Source organism: Heterodontus francisci, chromosome 13 (genome assembly GCF_036365525.1).
Source record: "Heterodontus francisci isolate sHetFra1 chromosome 13, sHetFra1.hap1, whole genome shotgun sequence".
NCBI classification, from domain to species: domain Eukaryota; kingdom Metazoa; phylum Chordata; class Chondrichthyes; order Heterodontiformes; family Heterodontidae; genus Heterodontus; species Heterodontus francisci.
In genome coordinates, this window is record NC_090383.1 from 38,885,257 (window position 1) to 38,907,458 (window position 22,202).

At 44.7% G+C, this 22,202-nt stretch overlaps 1 protein-coding gene across 1 annotated transcript in view; it reads left to right on the plus strand.

The window, feature by feature from the left end:
• nt5e (5'-nucleotidase, ecto (CD73)) overlaps positions 1-3,284 on the plus strand; it is a 77,905-nt gene extending 74,621 nt beyond the window's left edge. The window contains exon 9 of the mRNA XM_068044678.1: positions 53-3,284. Within this exon, the coding sequence (XP_067900779.1) occupies positions 53-219 (167 nt within the window). The 3' untranslated portion in view covers positions 220-3,284. The remainder of the gene's footprint in view (positions 1-52) is intronic.
• The last annotated feature ends 18,918 nt before the right edge of the window (positions 3,285-22,202 follow it).

Consider the following 22,202-nt stretch of genomic DNA (forward strand, 5'->3'; position numbering starts at 1 on the left):
CTACCAATATCTATACGAAATGTTACTTTAATCATTTTTTTTGCTGCTCTAGGTGGGACAGATCTTTCAGTAGTTTCAAACTACATCAGAGAAATGCAGCGGGTTTATCCTGCAGTTGATGGAAGAATATCATTTATCGGAAACAGTGGCACACGGTCATGCAGTAATCTAAAAATCGGACTGATGTTTTTTCCACTTTTGATGATTATGACCAGTTAATTATGCCAGTGAAGTAGCTTTTTGCCTTTTAATTAAGTCTTTTTATGTAATTTGCATGTCCTGAGAGAAGTTAATCATATTTTCTGTCTAAAGCAATGATGGGTTGATCCCCAGCCTAGTCACTCACTCGAGAAGCACAAGGTTTCTGGGTAATGGAGTGGGGCTCTACAAGCACAACCAACTGATGCAATAAGAAAGACTTACATTTATTTAGTGTCTTTTCTGGCCTCAGGATGTCCTAAAGTATTTACAGTCAATAGAGTACTGTCACTGTTGTAAGAAACAGGGCAGCCAATTTCCACACAAGGTCCCACAAACAGCAGTGAGATAAATGACCAGATAATCTGTTTTAGTTCTTGGTTGAAGGATAAATATTTGCCAGGACATCAGGTTAAGGTAAGAGTTAACCATAACCCTGCTCTTCTTCGAAATAGTGGAATGTCCGCCTGAGAGTCTCAGTTCAACTTCTCATAATTAAGACAGCACCAACAGTGCAGCACTCCCTCGATACCCCGTTGGAGTGTCAACCTGGCTGTTGTGCTCAACTCTCTGAAGTGGCACTTTAACCCACAACCTCTGACTCAGAGGTGAGTGCTATCTCTGAGCCATGGCTGTATGGCAGTACAATGTGACAACAAGACCAATATTCTAACTCATAGGGCTGCAGGCATATATAGGTGGCAGGCATAAAGAAAATGCGGCCCGTGAGCACGGGGAGCATGTCGCAGAGCCGCCACAATTTCAAATGCGGAGGCTCGTTTGTATGTCCGCGGCACCCGCCACCCCCCCCACCCCCCCCCCCCCCACCCACCCCCGCCGTGAAATCGTGGGACGGCCTCCGGCGCCAATGCACAGGCGCCATCTTTAAAGGGCTTACAACCCTCAATGTACATTTAAAATTTAAAGGACTGTTAATGTAAAGTTTTGCAAAAATGAATAAAATGACCTATCCTTTCACTCTCCCACCCCACACCCTCCCCGCCCCTGCCACCAAATGGCATATCACAACGTTTCTGTCCCAGAATACCTGCCTTGAAAATTTGACCTCCCCGCACATCCCCGCACAAAAGTTCGAAACCTTTGTCCTTTACCCCTATCCCCGACCAATCCACAGCATTGTAACCCCGCTTTCCCCCTCTCACACAGAGAAAATCACCTCCTGCCCCCTCCTCACAGGTGTCGCGTCTCGTTTCCCTGAACGGGGATTTGAAGGCACGGCATTGACGGCCGCCAGAGTAAAGATTGCAACATGGTGGCTGAATCTCTGCGGCCTGCATGGTAAGTAGGCATTAACATATTTTAATATGCGTCCTGTTGGGGTCGGTGGCAGGCCTCCTCCTTACCGATTTTCATTGCCCCCGCGCCACCGTTCCCAGCGGCAGAAAGGCTTTAAATTCCAGCCCATAATATGTGCACAGTGTTACAACCGAGGCACGAGGAGTGCTCCGTTTATTAAAGTCCCACGTCCCTCAGGTCACAACATATATTTAAAATTTTTCGACTTACCGATAACGGTCAATCATATACTCTATTTTTCCAAGAATAAAACAAACTAACCAGATTTCTTCAATGAAGAACAAAATTATCAGTTTATGATAAAGCAAGTCTTAACCAGTAATGAAGTAAAGCATAAACACACAGATTGAAATTTTAAAGTTCCTTTACCTTAGTTCCTCACACTCACACATACACCAGTTAACTGGAATAATAGTCATAGAGAAATGCAGCACTGAAACAGGCCCTTTGGCCCACCAAGTCTATGCTGACCAACAACCACCCATTTATACTAATCCTACATAAATCCCATATTCCCTACCACCTACCTACATTAGGGGCAATTTACAATGGCCAATTTACCTATCGACCTGCAGGAGGAAACCAGAGCACCCAGCAGAAACCCACAAGTTCACAGGCAGAACTTGCAAACTCCACACAGGCAGTACCCAGAACTGAACCTGGGTCGCTGAGGCTGCGGTGCTAACTACTGCGCCACTGTCCCGCCCTAATATAAAGGATTTTGGTTCAGAGCTCTGTTACAGACAAAAAAATACTTGGGCTGAATCCTTGTTCATTCTTGAAGAGAACAGCAGATGAGATATGTTGTTCCAAAACTGGCATACAGTCTAACTTCCGAGTACACGTCAACAGATCGCTGAGATCTTTTAGAACAGTTATTTTCAGACGGCAGTGAGAAGTAATTTTCTTCAGAGACAGGAGACAAAATGAATTGATGCAGTGGACTTCTCGGGGTCTTTCAGAGATGTGCTGGAAAGCGAACTGGGTTATGGTCTTCTCTCCTTCCTTGACACTTCTTCAGCAGCAGGCTAGCTTTTTCTCATTCCAGAAGGTAAAACACACTGACAATACAACCAAAAGCTTGTGAGTTTTCTGCCCTCTCAGATGCGTGCTGCTGCTCCCAGGCTTGTCCAATCAAGGGGTCCCTGTCACTTCTCTGTCACATCTTCCCCATTACCAGGGTTTCTGTTCTATTTTTAACTTGAATCATGTGACAACCAGTAAACTTTGTTGCCAAACCAGTTCTTTCAGTCCTTGATAGCTGTCTTGAAAAAAACTGGTCCAACCTTTATTCAGTTAGATTATGAATTCCTTAAAATATATTTTAACAAAAAAACAGAATCACTTCCATAACAACCGATTGTTGTTATCCCAACTTGTGTAATTCCGTGTTAAATTATGGAATATGCTGCTACTTTAAGTAATGTAATTCCTTCATGTTGCATAAGTCAAGGAATGTTTCTTGTGTTGGGATCAAAACAGTTTAATTAAACTAAAGATCCTATGCTTTACCAAAGATACTGTAGCTATAAGGAAATCATATTTGGCATGGTATCAGTAAGGATTGTTCAAATTATTTAAAATTAACTTATGATGAAATTGGTTGATCTCCTATGGCCTTGCTGACTGAATGGCAATGTACACTGGTTTATAATGACAGAAGTATAACATAATGTATTGTATAATTTCAATATTTATAAGATCTGGTTGAGCAGTGCGCTGACCTTTAATCTATTAGAAATAATACGATAAACGTTTTTAGTCAGTTGTTTACTTTGAATAGTTTGTTTTTGCAAGAGTAAAATTTGGAGAAAACGATGTAATTTTCAGCTATGCAAAATATGTAAGAATGAGCACAAAAGCTTTGGGCGCATGGAGGTGCAGTGGATTTGGATACTCAGCTCAAAGAGCTAGGTTCAAATCTAGCCCTTACTGATGGCATAAAATCTCCGCTCTCTGGTGGCTATATGTGAAAAGGGATTGGGAAGTCCAAATCTAATTCTAATGAGCATCTGCCTGTAGAACATTCTGTGGTCAATGATTGGACAATATTTGGGATAGTTTATAGTTTAAGAATACCATTAGTGCTCTTGGACTCAGCACTAAGGTTGACAATTAGAGCATGGCTACCCGATCCAAACCCAAAGGGACCCGACGACGTGTCGGGTTCAGATCGGGTCTCTTTTCTGGGTCTGAAATTCGGGCTTGAGTCGGGTCAGGCTGGATGTGGACGGAGATCAGGACAAACAGAAATCAGAAGTGAGAAGAGTGGGGGGGAAAGGAAAGAAACAGCTGCAAGTTCCGACATAAAGCACCCAAGTGAAATTAACCTAACCCCTTGCACTGTGAAATCTATCAAGTCCGGGAGAAACTGACCAGCCCGGGGAAGATACCAGGAACTGCAGTAAGTACAGACACAACAACTGAGCTCTTGCGTTAATCTATACTTGGCCGAAGGATTTAAAATTATCTGGAAATAGGGAGATTAAACTTCCCAACCTGAGTTCTCAGCAGAGATTTTTTTTGTTAATGACATCGGAACTTGATACAGTTCAAAAGCTTGTTTGTTACATTGCATAATTTCCTGAAATGGATACTTTTTTTCCCATGAATTGAACACAGGTACATCAACAATTGGCACCTGTACTCGATCACTGATCTAAAGCCTGGCTACCCGACCAAACTTGAATATATGTGTCGGGTTCGGGTCGCATCGGGCATTTAAAAAAATTAAAGGACTCGGGCTCGGTTCGGGTTGGCTGTTGCCAGGTCAGGCTCGGGTCGGGATTTAATTTTATACCTGAGCCGGGCTTCATTGCCAATCCTCCAGGATTGGAGAATGGGGCAGTCAAGAATCATCCATCTAGTTCACTTTCCATTCATTGCAGTAAGACAGTGTGAGGGGTGGGACTATTGGAGGCAGGAGGGTAATGTGATGATAACTATTTGTCCAACTCATCCACAATATCCTACAGACTTGCATCACCAGACTGGTTCTGCCCTGTTCCACCGGCAGGACAGATCCTCCAGAGGTAGGGACAGTGCGGTATATAATTTGAGGGGAGTGGCCCACTGACGTTGGCGACATTGATTCTAGACCATGAAGTCTCATGGAAGTCCTGCTAACTACCACCTGCCACTCTCCCTCAGCTGATGAATTAGTGCTCCACCATGTTGAGCACCACTTGGAAGAAGCACTCAGTGTAGCAAGGGCACAGAACGTACTTTGGGTGGGGGTCTGACAGAGCTGGCCCTGAAGGACATAATTGCTGGATCAGGTTTGCAGCAGGTGGTGAGAAAACCATCACGAGGGAATAATCTACTTGACCTTGTCTTCACCGACCTACTTATCTCAGACACATCTGTCCATGACTGAAGTGACCACCGCACAGTCCTTGTCGAGACCAAGTCCCATCTTCATACTGAGGGCACCCTCCACCATGTTGTGTGGCACTAGCACTGTGCTAAATGAATAGGTTCAGAACAGATCTAGCAGATCAAAACTGAGTATCTTTGAGGTGCTGTGGGCCATCATTGGCAGCAGACATATCTGAACTTAAGATGCCAACTTGGTGCAGCTACAACTCAGGACTATGTGCCTGCTAAATAGTGAAAGCAGCATGCTTTAGACAGGGCTGAGCAATCCCACAACTAAAGCTCTACCATCCTGCCACTTCCAGTCATTTAGGGTGGTGGGCAATTAAACAACTAATAGGAGGACATCAACTCTGGACCCCATGAAGTCTCATGGCATGAGGTCAAACATGGGCAAGGTAACCTCCTACTGATTACCACCTACCGCCCTCCCTCAGCTGATCACTCAGTACTCCTCCATGTTGAACACCACTTGGAGGAAGCACTGAGGGTGGCAAGGGTAAAAATGTACTCTGGGTGGGGGACTTCAATGTCCATCACCAAGAGTGGCTCGGTAGCATCACTACTGACCGAGCTGGCCGAGTCCTAAAGGATATAGCTGCTAGACTGGGTCTGCGGCAGGTGGTGGGGGAACCAACATGAGGGAAGAACATACTTGACCTCGTCCTGACCAATCTGCCTGCCGCAGATGCATCTGTCCATGACAGTATTGGTAGGAGTGACCACCGCACAGTCCTTGTGGAGACGAAGTCCCGCCTTCACATTGAGGATACCGTCCATCGTGTTCTGTGGCACTATCACTGTGCTAAATGGGATAGATTTCGAACAGATCTAGCAATGCAAAACTGGGCATCCATGAGGCGCTGTGGGCCATCAGCAGCAGCAGAATTGAACTCAACCACAATCTGTAACCTCATGGACCGGCATATCTCCCACTCTACCATTACCATCAAGCCAGGAGACCAACCCTGGTTCAATGAAGAGTGCAGGAGGGCATGCCAGGAGCAGCACCAGGCATACCTCAAAATGATGTGTCAACCTGGTGAAGCTACAACTCAGGACTACTTGCATGCCAAAATGCGTAAGCAGCATGTGATAGACAGAGCTAAGCGATCCCATAACCAACGGATCAAATCTAAGCTCTGCAGTCCTGCCACATCCAGCCGTGTATGGTGGTGGGCAATTAAACAACTAACTGGAGGAGGTGGCTCCACAAATATCCCCATCCTCAATGATGGGGGAGCCCAGCACATCAGTGCGAAAGATAAGGCTGATGCATTTGCAACAATCTTCAGCCAGAAGTGCCGAGTTGATGATCCATCTCGGCCTCCTCCTGAAGTCCCCAGCATCACAGATGCCAGACTTCAGCCAATTCGATTCACTCAGCGTGATATCAAGAAACAACTGAAGGCACTGGATACTGCAAAGGCTATGGGCCCTGACAATATTCCGGCAATAGTACTGAAGACCTGTGCTCCAGAACTTGCCGCGCCACTAGCCAAGCTGTTCCAGTACAGCTACAACACTGGCATCTACCCTGCAATGTGGAAAAATGCCCAGGTATGTCCTGTACACAAAAAGCAGGACGAGTCCAACCCGGCCAATTACCGCCCCATCAGCCTACTCTCAATCGTCAGTAAAGTGATGGAAGGTGTCATCAACAGTGCCATCAAGCGGCACTTGCTTAGCAATATCCTGCTCAGTGACGCTCAGTTTGGGTTCCGCCAGGGCCACTCAGCTCCTGACCTCATTACAGCCTTGGTTCAAACATGGACAAAAGAGCTGAACTCAAGAGGTGAGGTGAGAGTGACTGCCCTTGACATCAAGGCAGCATTTGACCGAGTATGGCATCAAGGAGCCCTAGCAAAACTGAGGTCAATGGGAATCAGGGGGAAAACTCTCCGCTGGCTGGAGTCATACCGAGCACAAAGGAAGATGGTTGCGGTTTAGTTTAGTTTAGTTTAGTTTAGAGAAACAGCACTGAAACAGGCTCTTCGGCCCACTGAGTCTGTGCCGACCATCAACCACCCATTTATACTAATGCTACACTAATTCCATATTCCTACCACATCCCCACCTGTCCTTATATTTCCCTACCACCTACCTATTCTAGGGGCAATTTATAATGGCCAATTAACCTATCAACCAGCAAGTCTTTGGCATGTGGGAGGAAACCGGAGCACCCGGAGGAAACCCACGCAGACACAGGGAGAACTTGCAAACTCCACACAGGCAGTACCCAGAATTGAACCCGGGTCGCTGGAGCTGTGAGGCTGCAGTGCTAACCACAGCGCCACTGTGGCGCCATTGTCGGAGGTCAATCATCTGAGCTCCAGGACATCACTGCAGGAGTTCCTCAGGGTAGTGTCCCAGGCCCAACCATCTTCAGCTGCTTCATCAATGACCTTCCTTCAATCATAAGGTCAGAAGTAGGGATGTTCGCTGATGATTGCACAATTGCACCATTCGTGACTCCTCAGATACTGAAGCAGTCCGTGTAGAAATGCAGCAAGACCTGGACAATATCCAGGCTTGGGCTGAGAAGTGGCAAGTAACATTCGTGCCACACAAATGCCAGGCAATGACCATCTCCAACAAGAGAGAATCTAACCATCTCCCCTTGACATTCAACGGCATTACCATCGCTGAATCCCCCACTATCAACATCCTAGGGGCTACCATTGACCAGAAACTGAATTGGAGTAGCCACATAAATACCGTGGCGACAAGAGCAGGTCAGAGGCTAGGAATCCTGAGGCGGGTAACTCACCTCCTGACTCCCCAAAGCCTGTCCACCATCTACAAGGCACGAGTCAGGAGTGTGATGGAATACTCTCCACTTGCCTGGATGGGTGCAGCTCCAACAACACCCAAGAAGCTCGACACCATCCAGGACAAAACGGCCCGCTTGATTGGCACCCCATCTACAAACATTCACTCCCTCCACCACCGAAGCACAGTGGCAGCAGTGTGTACCATCTACAAGATGCACTGCAGCAATGCACCAAGGCTCCTTAGACAGCATTTTCCAAACCCGCGACCTCTACCAACTAGAAGGACAAGGGCAGTACATACATGGGAACACCACCACCTGCAAGTTCCCCTCCAGGTCACACACCATCCTGACTTGGAACTATATCGCCGTTCCTTCACTGTCACTGGGTCAAAATCCTGGAACTCCCTTCCTAACAGCACTGTGGGTATACCTACCCCACATGGACTGCAGCGGTTCAAGAAGGCAGCTCACCACCACCTTCTCAAGGGCAATTAGGGATGGTCAATAAATGCTGGACTGGCCAGCGATGCCCACATCCCATGAATGAATTTTAAAAAAAGGAGGCGGCTCCATGAACATCACTATCCTGACTGATGGCTATACAATCAAAAGACCAGGTGGAATTGTTTGCAACCATTATTAGCCAGAAGTGCCAAGTCAATGATCCTTTTCTGCCTCAACTTGAAGTCCCCACCTTCACAGATGTCAGTCCACAACCAATTCATTAATTCCACGTGATATCAAAAAAAGACTGAGGGCACTGGAAATAACAAAAGCTACAGGCTCCCACAACATCATGGCTGTAGTACTGAAAACTCGTGCTCCAGAACAAGCTACTCCAATGCAGCTTCAACACTGGCATCAACCTGACAAAGTGAAAAATTGCCCAGGTACGTCCTGTCTGCAAAAACCAAAGAACAAAGAGCAAAGAACAGTACAGCACAGGTACAGGCCATTCGGCCCTCCAAGCCTGCGCCGATCTTGATCCCTGCCTAAACTAACACCTCTGCACTTCCGGGGCCCATATCCCTCTATTCCCATCCTATTCATGTATTTGTCAAGATGTCTCTTAAACGTCGCTATCGTATCTGCTTCCACCACCTCCCCTGGCAGCAAGTTCCAGGCACTCACCACCCTCTGTGTAAAAAACTTGCCTCGCACATCCCCTCTAAACTTTGCCCCTCGCACCTTCAACCTATATCCCCTAGTAACTGACTTCCACTCTGGGAAAAAGCTTCTGACTATCCACTCTGTCCATGCCGCTCATAACTTTGTAAACCTCTATCATGTCGCCCCTCCACCTCCGTCATTCCAGTGAAAACAATCCGAGTTTTTCCAACCTCTCCTCATATCTAATGCCCTCCAGACCAGGCAACATCCTGGTAAACCTCCTCTGTACCCTCTCCAAAGCTTCCATGTCCTTCTGGTAGTGTGGCCACCAGAATTGCACGCAATATTCTAAGTGTGACCTAACTAAAGTTCTGTACAGCTGCAACATGACGTGCCAATTTTTATACTCTATGCCCCGACCAATGAAGGCAAGCATGCCGTATGCCTCTTGACTACCTTATCCACCCGCGTTGCCACTTTCAGTGACCTGTGGACCTGTACGCCCAGATCTCTCTGCCTGTCAATACTCCTAAGGGTTCTGCCATTTACTGTATACCTCCCACCTGCATTAGTCCTTCCAAAATGCATTAAATCACATTTGTCCTGATTAAACTCCATCTGCCATTTCTCCGCCCAAGTCTCCAACCGATCTGTATCCTGCTGTATCCTCTGACAATCCTCATCATTATCCGCAACTCCACCAACCTTTGTGTCGTCCGCAAACTTACTAATCAGACCAACTACATTTTCCTCCAAATCATTTATACATAATACAAACAGCAACGGTCCCAGCACTGATCCCTGCGGAACACCACTAGTCACATTCCTCCATTCAGAAAAACACCCATCCACTGATACCCTCTGTCTTCTATGAGCAAGCCAGTTCTGTATCCATCTTGCCAGCTCACCTCTGATCCTGTGTGACTTCACCTTTTGTACCAGTCTGCCATGCGGGACCTTGTCAAAGGCTTTACTAAACTCCATATAGACAACATCCACTGCTCTTCCTTCATCAATCATCTTCGCCACTTCCTCAAAAAACTCAATCAAATTAGTAAGACACGACCTCCCCTTCACAAAACCATGCAGGCTCTCGCTAATAAGTTCGTTTGTTTCCAAATGGGAGTAAATCCTGTCCCGAATAATCCTCTCTCACAATTTTCCTACCACTGACGTAAGGCTCACCGGCCTATAATTTCCTGGATTATCCTTGCCACCCTTCTTAAACAAAGGAACAACATTGGCCATTCTCCAGTCCTCTGGGATCTCACCTGTAGCCAATGAGGATGCAAAGATTTCTGTCAAGGCCCCAGCAATTTCTTCCCTTGCCTCCCTTAGTATTCTGGGGTAGATCTCATCAGGCCCTGGGGACTTATCTACCTTAATGCTTTGCAAGACACCCAACACCTCCTCCTTTTTGATAATGAGATGACTGAGACTATCTGCACTCCCTACCCTAGGCTCATCATCCACCAAGTCCTTCTCTTTGGTGAATACTGATGTAAAGTACTCATTTCGCACTTTGCCCATTTCCTCTGGCTCCACACATAGATTCCCATCTCTGTCCTTGAGTGGGCCAACCCTTTCCCTGGTTACCCTCTTGCTCTTTATATATCTCTAAAAAGCCTTGGGATTCTCCTTAATCCTGTTTGCCAATGACTTTTCATGACCCCTTTTAGCCCTCCTAACTCCTTGCTTAAGTTCCTTCCTACTGTCTTTATATTCCTCAAGTGTTTCGTCTGTTCCTAGCCTTCCAGCCCTTACAAATGCTTCCTTTTTCTTTTTGACTAGGCTCACAATATCCCGTGTTATCCAAGCTTCCCGAAACTTGCCAGACTTGTCTTTCTTCCTCACAGGAACATGCTGGTCCTGGATTCTAATCAGCTGACATTTGAAAGACTCCCACATGTCAGATGACAAGACAAATCTAACCTGACTAAACATTGTGCTGCCAGCCTACTTTCAATCATCGACAGCGATAGAAGGAGTCATCAACAGGGCTATCAAGTGGCACTTACTTGCCAACAACCTACTCACCGATGCTCGGTTTGGTTTTACCATGACCACTCAGCTCCAGATCTCATAACAGCCTTGGTTCAAACATGGGCAGAAGAACTGAATTCCAGAGGTGAGGTGAGAGTGACTCCAAGGAGCCCTCGTAAAACTGATGTCAGTGGGATTCAAGAGGAAAACTCTCCAGTGGCTGGAGTCATACCTTACACAAAGGAAGATGAAGATAGTGGGGGAAAGTGGAGTTAATGTAGAAGTTCGGCCTGTAATCATATTGAATGGTGAAGTCGGTTCGAGGGGCCCTGTGGCCTACTCCTGAAACCTATTTCCTATGATCTTATGGTTGTGATTGTTGGAGACCAATTATCTCAGCCCCAGATTGTCACTGCAGCAATCACTCAGGGTGGTGACCGAGGTCCAACTATCTTCAGTTGCTTCATCAATGACATACTCTCCATCATAAGATCAGATGTGGGGGATGTTTGCTGATAATTGCAATGTTCAGCTCTGTTTATTATAACTCAGATAATAAAGCATCCATGTCCACATGCAGCATGATCTAGAAAACATCCAGGCTTGGTCTGATAAGTGGCAATAACGTGCACACCACATAAATGCCAGGTAATGACCATCTCAAACATGAGAGAGTGTAACCACCGTTAACATCCTGGGGGGTCACCATTGACCAGAAACTTAACTGGACCAGTCTCATAAATGCTGTGGCTACTAGATCAGTTTGGAGGCAAGTTATTTTGTGGTGACTGACTCATCTCCTGACTCCCAGAAACCTCTCCACCACCTACAAGGCACAAGTTAGAATTGTGATGGAATACGCTGCCTGGTAGCAGCAACAACGCTCAAGAAGCTCAACAGTATCCAGGACAAAGCAGTCCATCACTTGCGCAAACTTCTACTCCCTCCACCACTGGCGCAACATGTACTATCCACAGGATGCACTACAGTAACTCACCAAAGCTTCTTCAACAGAACCTTCCATTTAACTCCAAGTCACACCCCCATACTGACTTGAACATATATCATCATTCCTTCATTGTGGCTGGGTCAAAATCCTGGAACTCCCTACCTAACAATATTGTGGGAGTATCTTCAGCACATGCACTGGAGTGGTACAGGGTGGCAGCTCACCATCACCTTCTCAAGGGAAACTAAGGATGGACAATAAATGCTGGTCTTACCAGTAACATCCACATCCCAATAATTAATTAAGGATTCCTACCGTTGTATTGCAATGCAGTGTGACATTTTCCCAATGGTGGTTTATTAAAGTTGTAATATCCTAGAAAGTATTATTTATAAAATCATCAGTTGCAGTTCAAGTGCTGCCTGAGTATTTTCCTTTGTTAATATATAACATATATTTTGATTGTGGCTTGTTGTCGTACAAACACTGGCCTTAACTATGCAAGGTTTTTTTTATAACAAATGGACAAAGGAACTACATGAAGACATTCATTCTGAATATCACAGCACCATTTCAATCTGCCAGGGCTTACTGGAGAACCAATTTGCTTGAAATCCAGAAGCCTCCCAGCACAAGCATGTGTGGATCATTTTCCTTATGACCTGTGCCACTAGTGCCCTATAACTGCATAAGTCCATATTATACCACACTCACAGCCTGGTCATATGTTCAAGCAGAAAGGAAACTAACACCAAACAAGGCCCTCACACTAATGAACTTCTTAACAGCAAGTTAAGGGCAAATTGTGTTAAATGTATTACATAGATTCTACAGCACAGAAACAGGCTGTTCAGCACGACCAAACCATGCTGGCATTTATGCTCCACTCAAGCTTCCTCCCATCCTTCCTTACCTAACACCATCAGCATAAACCTCCATTCTCTTCTCCCTCAATTGCTTATCCAGCTGCATCTATACGATTTGCCTCAACTACTCACTCTGTAGTGAGTTCCACATTCTCACCACTCTCTAGAAAAAGAGGTTTCTTAGAAATATAGAATGTTTACAGCACAGTAGGAGGCCATTTAGCCCATCTTGTCTGAAAAAGAGCTGTCTACTCTAATCCTGCTTTCCAGCTCTTGGTCCGTAGCCCTGCAGTTACGGCACTTCACGTGCATATCTAAGTATTTATTCATTCTGATGAGGGTTTCTGCCTCTACCACACTTTCAGGCAGAGGGTTCCAGACCCCCACCACCTTTTGGGTGAAATGATTTCTCAACTCCCCTCTAATCCTTCTGCCAATTACTTTAAATCTCACCCCTTATTGACCTGAAACATTAACTCTCTTTCTCCACAGATGCTGCCAGACCTGCTGAGTATTTCCAGCACTTTCTGTTTTTATTACTATCTCAGCCCTTCGAATCTAGATGTGGCCACCAACTGGGACACAGCTGACAACCACTCTGAGCATCTTTGCCCCATCAGCGGCACTGAGCGGTCAGTACTACATTTTCTGTGCATATCAGTGCACTGCTCCTGCACCCACTCAGTGTGCTGCATTTGGCTCTCCAAGAGTTGTCCAATCTCTCAATGGAGGAGCTCATATGATCCAATCCCTGAGTCATGACAGAGTACATGCTCTGCATGGCTCATCAAGGCCTCAGGAACTCTGACAAACAGGAACTTAGCTGCCTCTGATTCTTGAGGAAGGCCCTCCTCGTCTGTGACACCTGAGGCCCAGCATCTTCACCAAGCGAAGCATCACTGTGTCTGTCCTCTGAGGGGACTGTCCACAGCTGACTCTGCCTCACCCTCCTCCTCCTGCTCACACGTTCTGTGAGGTTCACCCAGTGCTCCCCTTTCTACCCGAATCACTGGCCCAACCGAGGTGAATGTGTCTGTGCTGGTGGGAGGGGCCGAGATATGATGTGATGTGTCAGTACTGAACATTGAGTTCAATAATTTCAGAGCATGACTGGCCCCTTTTTATTATTATTTTATTTTATTTTGTTTTATCATTTTTATTACCACGTGCCTGCCTGAAACTGGGTTTTTCACGTGTGTGCTTTAGGCTAGGGCTGTTCAGTATTTTGTCATTAACACTCTCCCTGCACTAATGCTTTGTCTTTCACCATACCATTAGCACACTCTGTTTGCCTTTGTCCCATGACCTCCTTATCGGGTCATCTCTCTGGCCCTCTGTCCTCTCATACACCTTTCCTTTTGTTCTCTTCCTGCCCACCCCATCCCCGCTATACTTGCTTAAAACCTATTACATTTCTAACCTTTGCCAGTTCTGATGAAAGTTCATAGACCTGAAATGTTAACTCTGCTTCTCTCTCCACAGATGCTGCTAGACCTGCTGAGTATTTCCAGCACTTTCTGTTTTTATTTCAGATTTCCAGTATCCACAGTATTTTGGTTTTATTATTATGGCTGCTGCTTGTCTTTTAAAATTGCCCTAAGTGACCTGTTTCCGGCTCCTCTAATTGAGCGCCAGACTCGCCCCCCCCCCCCCCCTTTGCAGGCCAATTCAGTGATATCCATTTGAAGATCGTGTTGTGTCACTGATGCTGATGCAGTGCGGGATCGGATACCCTGGGATCGGATACCTGGACATGTTCCAGGCATCTGTTTCCTGACCCTGTGACGAAAATCCTGGCCTCTATTTCCTTGAAATCTGTCTGTTATAATTTTAGCATCTATCATCGAAGAAAACAGCTTCCTAACTACCAAAGTTGTTCCTGAACAAAGTCCTTGTTTAGGATTCAAGTTTCACAGCAACATTATTACTGCTCCTTCCATGAGTCTAAGTTTGTGCAGTGGCATGTCCATTGTAGTTAGACTGTGTAGAAACTCTGGAGGGTATAGACTGTCATCATCGTCTTCGTCTATAGAATCAATGCTGATGTATTCTTTTACTTCACCTGACAGCTTTTCTAAAACTTTTTCATTCAAATCTAGTGAATCTTCAATTTTAGCGCAAAGAATAGTTTTCGAATAATAAATTGCATCACATAATTGTCCCTGCCATTTTACCACACTTAACCAATTCCATCACCTCATCCATCCCTCTCATGTCATCCTGTTCTCCACGTGCCCCACATGCACTAGGCTCCACCCATCAAATTAACTCATCAACAGACTGACCTTAAACTGACCAATCAAAACAGTCCGACAGACAAAAACTGAATATTATTAAAGACGATTAGATAAATGTTAATGCACTGTTAGGCTGTTAACTAAATCTAGCAAATAACTCATAACTAAATCTATTATAGCATGCTCCCTTGTTGGGTCTAGGACATATTGCTACACAGAACTACCTGGAGGTGCTCAAGAAATTCACTATCTTTCTGACAAGTGCTAGTCTGCTTATCCCAATCTATATGAAAGTTAAAATTCCCCATTAAAAGCACTCTGCCTTTGCTACATGCTTGTCCAATCTCTGCATTTATACAATCTACCACTTCAAAACTGCTGCCATGGGACCTATACACAACTCCCTTTACAGTCTTAAATCCTATTCTATTCCTTAATTCTACCCATAAAGTCTCCATTGCCTCCTTATCTCTAGTTAATCCTCTCTTATCATTGAAGTGATTTCATCCTTAATTATTGAGGCAATTTCTCCCCTCAACCATTTTCCCTATCTTTCCTGTAGACCCTATAATCTGGTACATTTAATTCCTTGCAGCCGTGTCTGAAGTAATGACTACCACGTCATACACTCCACGCTGACTGAATTGCAGGCGCAAATTCAATCTGTTCCTTATACTCCATGTGTATTTATAAAGAATCTGTCACAAAAGCAAAATACTGTGAATGCTGGAAATCTGAAATAAAAGTAGAAAATACTCGAAATACTCAACAAGTCTGGCAGCATCTGTGGAGAGAGAAACAGTTAATCTTTCAGGTCGATGACCTTGCATCAGAACCTAACCTGTGCTTCTGCTCGAATGTTTTAGTCACACGTTTCCTATTTCTCTCCTGGTTTAATTATTTTACATCGTTAGCTTTCACTTTACCTGTAATACCTAAAGCACAATTTATAACTATAACCCGACTCTCTTCCCTTTTGTTTGTTTCTGAACAAATCTATACTATATTTTCCACCTGAGCCCTGCCTCCCACTTACTAGTTTAAAGTCTTTGTGAACACCCCATTTATCCTTTTGGCTGTGACTCTGGGCCCAGTCCAGATCAGGTGGAGCCTGTCCCCACGGTACAGTTCTTTCCTGTTCCCATGCTAGTGCCAGTATCCCATGAAATGGAACCCCTCTTACCCACACCACTCCTTCAGTGCTAGAGTGGTTGGGGAGGGTTTAAACTAAAATGGCAGGGGGGTGGAAATCTTTGCAAGGAGTCTGAGGAGGGGGGATCAAAGACAAGAACAAAAGACAGTAAGGGGAATAAGAAAAGTGATAGACAGAGAAATCAAGGGCCAGAATCAAACAGGGCTACAGTGAAAAATAGTGGGAAGGGGACAAGTAATGTTTAAAAAGACAAGCCTTAAGGCTTTGTGCCTTAACGTGCAGAGCATTCGCAATAGATTGGATGAATTAATCATGCAAATAGATGTAAACGGGTATGATATAGTCAGGATTACGGAGAAATGGCTGCAAGGTGACCGGGGATGGGAAATGAACATCCAGGGGTATTCATTATTTAGGAAGGACAGACAAAAAGCAAAAGGCGGTGGAGTTGCATTGCTGGTTAAAGAGGAAATTAATGCAATAGTGAGGAAAGATATTAGCTCTGACGGTGGAATCTGTATGGATAGAGCTGAGAAACACCAAGGGGCAAAAAACATTAGTGGGGGTTGTATATAGACCCCCAAACTGTAATGGTGATATTCGGAATGGCATTATACAGGAAATTAGAGACGCTTGCAATAAAGGAACATCTATAATTATGGGTGACTTTAATCTGCATATAGATTGGACAAATCAAATTAGTCACAATACCGTAGAGAAGGAATTCTTGAAGTGTATACGGGATGATTTTCTGGACCAATACTTTGAGGAACAAACTAGGGAACAGGCCATCCTAGACTGGGTATTGTGTAATGAGAGAGGAATAATTGACAATCTAGTGGTGTGAGACCCCTTGGGGATGAGCGACCATAATATGATAGAATTCTTCATCAAGCTGGAGAGTGACGTAATTGATTCTGAGACTAGGGTCCTGAATCTTAGTAAAGGAAACTACGAAGGTATGAGGCGCGAGTTGACTGTGACGGATTGGGAAACGTTACTTAAAGGGATGACAGTGGATAGGCAATGGCAAACATTTAAAGAGCGCATGGATGAACTGCAACAATGTTTTATCCCTGTCTGGTGCAAAAGTAAAATGGGGAAGGTAGCCAAACCATGGCTTACAAGGGACATTAGAGATAGCATTAGATCCAAGGAAGAGGCATATAAATCTGCCAGAAAAAAACAACAGACCTGAGGATTGGGAGCAGTTTAGAATTCAGCGAAGGAGGACCAAAGGATTGATTAAGAAGAGGAAAATAGAGTACGAGAGCAAGCTCGTGGGGAACATAAAAACTGACTATAAAAGTTTCTATAGGTATGTGAAGAGAAAAAGATTGGTGAAGACAAATGCAAATCCCTTACAGTCAGAAACAGGGGAATTTATTATGGGGAACAAAGAAATGGCTGACCAACTAAATGCATACTTTGGTTCTGTCTTCACAAAGGAGGACACAAAAATCATACCAGAAATGTTGGGGAACACAGGGCTTAGTAAGAGAGAGGGACTGAAGGAAACCAGTATTCGTAGAGAAATGGTGTTGGGGAAATTGATGGGATTGAAGGCTGATAATTCCCCAGGGCCTGATGGTATGCATCCCAGAGTACTTAAGGAAGTGGCCCTAGAAATAGTGGATGCATTGGTGGTCATCTTCCAAGATTCTATAGTCTCTGGAACAGTTCCTACAGATTGGAGGGTAGCTAATGTAACCCCACTATTTAAAAAGGGAGGTAGAGAGAAAACAGGAAATTATAGATCAGTCAGCCTGACATTGGTAGTGGGGAAAATTCTAGAGTCCATTATCAAAGGTTTTATAGCAGAGCTCTTAGAGAACAGTGGCAGAATCGGGCAGAATCAGCATGGATTTACGAAAGGGAAATCATGCTTGGCAAATCTACTAGAATTCTTTGCGGATGTAACCAGTACTGTTGATGAGGGGTAGCCAGTGGATGTGGTTTATTCGGACTTTCAGAAGGCTTTCGTCAAAGTCCCACATAGGAGATTAGCGTGTAAAATTAAAGCGCATGGGACTGGGGGTAGTGTATTGAGATGGATAGAAAATTGGTTGGCAGGCAGGAAACAAAGAGTAGGGATAAATGGGTATTTTTCTGAATAGCAGGCAGTGACTAGTGGGGTACCACAGGGATCGGTGCTAGGACCACAGCTATTCACAATATAAATGATTTAGATGAGGGAACTAAATGTAATATCTCCAAATTTGAGAAGACACAAAGCTGGGTGGGAGGGTGAGTTGTGAGGAGAATGCAGAGAGGGTTCAGGGTGATCTGGACAAGTTGAGTGAGTGGATTAATGCATGGCAGATGCAGTATAATGTGGATATATGTGAGGTTATCCACATTGGTAGCAAAAACAGGAAGGCAGATTATTATCTGAATGGAATATGCAGCGAGACCTGGGTATTCTCATATACCAGTTGCTGAAGGTAAGCATGCAGGTGCAACAGGCGGTAAAAAAGACAAATGGTATATTGGCCTTCATAGCGAGAGGATTCGAGTAAAGGAGCAGGGATGTCTTGCTGCAATTATACTGGGCTTTGGTGAGGCTACACCTGGTATATTGTGTGCACTTTTGGTCTCCTTATCTGAGGAAGGATGTTCTTGCAATAGAGGGAGTGCAGCGAAAGTTTATCAGACTGATTCCTGGGATGGCGGGACTGACATATGAGGACAGATTGAGTCGGTTAGGATTATATTCATTGGAGTTCAGAAGAGTGAGGGGGGATCGCAGAGAAATCTATAAAATTCTAACAGGACTTGACAGGGTAGATGCAGGAAGGATGTTCCCGATGGTGGGGGAGTCCAGAACCAGGGGTCATAGTCTAAGGATACGGGGTAAACCTTTCAGGACTGAGATGAGGAGAAATTTCTTCACCCAGAGAGTGGTGATCCTGTGGAATTCAGTACCACAGAAAGCAGTTGAGGCCAAAACATTGTATGTTTTCAAGAAGGAGTTAGATATAGCTCTTGGGTCTAAAGGGATCAGAGGGTATGGGGAGAAAGTAAGAACAGGCTACTGAGTTGGATGATCAGCCATGATCATAATGAATGGCAGAGCAGGCTCGAAAGGCCGAATGGCCTACTCCTGCTCCTATTTTCTATGTTTCAGCTGAGTGTTCATCTTCCTAATATGCTTAGCCCTATGTCAATTTGCATGTGACATATGTAATAATCTAGTGATAATAACCATTGGGTTCCTGACCTTCAATTTAGCTCCTAGTTGCTGGTACGCTCTTGCTTACTCTTCCCTATGTTATTGGCCACATGGACCACAATGACTAAATCCTCCCCCTCCCTTGCCACTATCCTTTCAAGCTGGTTTGAGATGTTTCTCACCCTGGCACCAGGTAGGCAGCAAACATTATGGGACATCCTGCTTACAAAGGATACTATCTGTCTACCTAATTATTGAATCCCCTACAACTACTCCATTAGGTTTCCTCTCTTCCTCCTCCTCCTCTCTTTGGTCAGCCTCCTGCACCAAGGTGCTATGGTCTGCATTCTGGCTGTCCTTCCAACAGTCTTGATCCTTATCCTCACAGGTGCATTGTACCCATTGGGTAGGATTAGTTTCTGTGGGTCTTTGATCTCTATCTCACCTGGGATCCCTTTACTCTGTACGTCAGCAATCACAACCACCCCATTCTGATCCTGTACCTCTCTATGAGGTGTGACCAAAGTCTGGAGCAAACTACCCAGATACTGTTCTTCCTGCCTTACGTATTGGAGTCTCTCCAACTCACACTCCAGCTCACTGACTCTGCGACAGAGACATTTGAGACAGATGCATTTACTGCAGACTTGTTTGCATAGGACAGTTTCACTGTCTCGCATATACTGCAGCCTAGATACACAACCTGCTCTGCCATATCTTCATCTAAATTATTTGTCATAGAGTCATTTATGGCACAGAAGGAGGCCATTTGGGCCATCAAGTCCAGCTGGCTCTCCATGGAGTTATTCAGTCAGTCCCACTTTCCCACTATATCCTCATAGTCCTGCAAGTTTATTTCCTTCAAGTGCCTATCCAATTTCCTTTTGAAGTCATTGATTATCTCCGCTTCCATTACCCAGTTCATTACCACCCGCTGTGTAAAAAACCTCTTCCTCACATTCCTCCTGCACCTCTTGCCCAAAACTTTCAATCTGTGTCCCCTAGTCCTTGAACCATTAGTTATTGGAAACAGTTTTTCCTCATCTAACTGATCTAAGCCTGTCATATTCTTGTACACTTTTATTAAACCCCCCCCCCCCACTCAATCTCCTTTGTTCTAAGGAGAACAACCCCAGTTTTTCCAACCTAACCTTGTAACTAAAATCCTCCATCCCTGGATCCATTCTGGTAAATCTCCTTTGCAACCTCTCAAGGACGCTTACATCCTTCCTAAAATGTGGTGACCAGAACTGGGCACAATACTCCAGTTGGGGCATAACCAGAGATTTATAAATGTTCAGCATAACGTCCCTCTCAGGTTGGCAGGCTGTGACTAGTGAGGTACTGCAAGGATCAATGCTATTCCCTAGCTATTCACAATCTATATCAATGATTTGGGTGTGGTGATCAAATGTAATATTTCCAAGTTTGCTGATAACACAAAACTAGGTGGGAATGTGATTTGTGAGGAGGCTGCAAAGAGGCTTCAAGGGGATTTAGACAGGCTAAGCGAGTGGGCAAAAACATGACAGATGGAGTATAATGTGGAAAATGTGAAATTATCCACTTCGGTAGGAAAAACAGAAATGCGAAGTATTTTTTAAATGGTGAGAGATTGGAAAGTGTTGATGTCCAAAGGGACCTTTTTCATAAGTCATTGAAAGCTTACATGCAGGTATAGCGAGCAATTAGGAAGGCAAATGGTATGTTGGCCTTTATTGCAAGAGGATTTGAGTACAGGAGTAAAGAAGTCATACTGCAATTGTATAGAGCCTTGGTGAAACCCCACCTGGAGTATTGTGTACAGTTTTGGTCTCCTTACCTAAGGAAGGATATACTTGCCAGAGAGGGAATGCAACAAAGGTTCACCAGACTGATCCCTGGGATAGCTGGATTGTCCTCTGAGGAGAGATTAAGTAGACTGGGCCTATATTCTCTAGAGTTTAGAAGAATGAGAGGCCATATCATTGAAGCATACAAAATTCTTACAGGGCTCGACAGGTTTGATGCAGGAAGGATGTTTCCCTGGCTGGGGGTCTAGAACCAGGGGACACAGACTCAGAATAAGAAGTAGGCCATTTTGGACTGAAATGAGGAGGAATTTCTTCACTCAGAGGTTGGTGAATCTTTGGAATTCTCTACCCCAGAGGGCAGTGGAGGCTCAGTCATTGAGTATATTCAAGACAGAGATCGATAGATTTCTAGATATTAAGAATATGTTATGGCCATGTAGTGTGATGTGGGATATTCACATTGTTCAACTCCCCCCCTGACCACAGCAAGTGTTTTATTATTAGGGTTTAGCCCCTTGGTGTTTTATTTTTCCAATAAACAGACAGCGACAGGTTTTCATAGGTTTTGAAAAGCAGAAAATCAATTGTTTCTCCAGAAATTGTCACAACTGCATCCACTCAGGCATTTGCTCATGCACACGCACATAAGAAGAGACAGATAGAGAGGGAAAAAATGGAAGCTGACTTTTAGTGGAGGGGAGGTCTTGATAAACCTGTTGAATTCTCTTGGAAATCAAGTTCTCGATGGGTGCAGGCCTGAGATACTTGTAGATTTCTCTCTTGATTGAAGGTTCAGTTGAAAACGATGGGACACTTCTAGTTCACTGCTGTCTAATGTAGATGTAGGATTCTACAGCAGGGTACATGCCTTCTGGCTTTCTGGAACATAAGGTGCTAGGTGTAGCTTCTCTTTCTGTCACTCTCTATCTATCTATCTCTCTCTCTCCCTGGCTTTAGGCTGTCTTTCTTTAAGGTGAAGCTGTGTTACTTCTCTCCTCCTAGTAGAAGACATTCTCATCTTTTTTCCTTGGTGATTGCACCATGGCCCAGGACGTGGATACGTCACACCTTCTTTGTTTCAGAAGAAGACATTCAATTCTGTAATATTTTAGCATGGGATGCAATTGACACCTCTTAGCTTTGAAGATTTATTCTTTGTCTTTGTCAGACAGTTTGAATACACAATGGCCAATCCCCTTTCCTTCGGTGGCCATTTTGGATCATTGTTCACTTTTTTAAATAAAGGTTCCTTTTTTAAAAGAAAAAGTCAGTT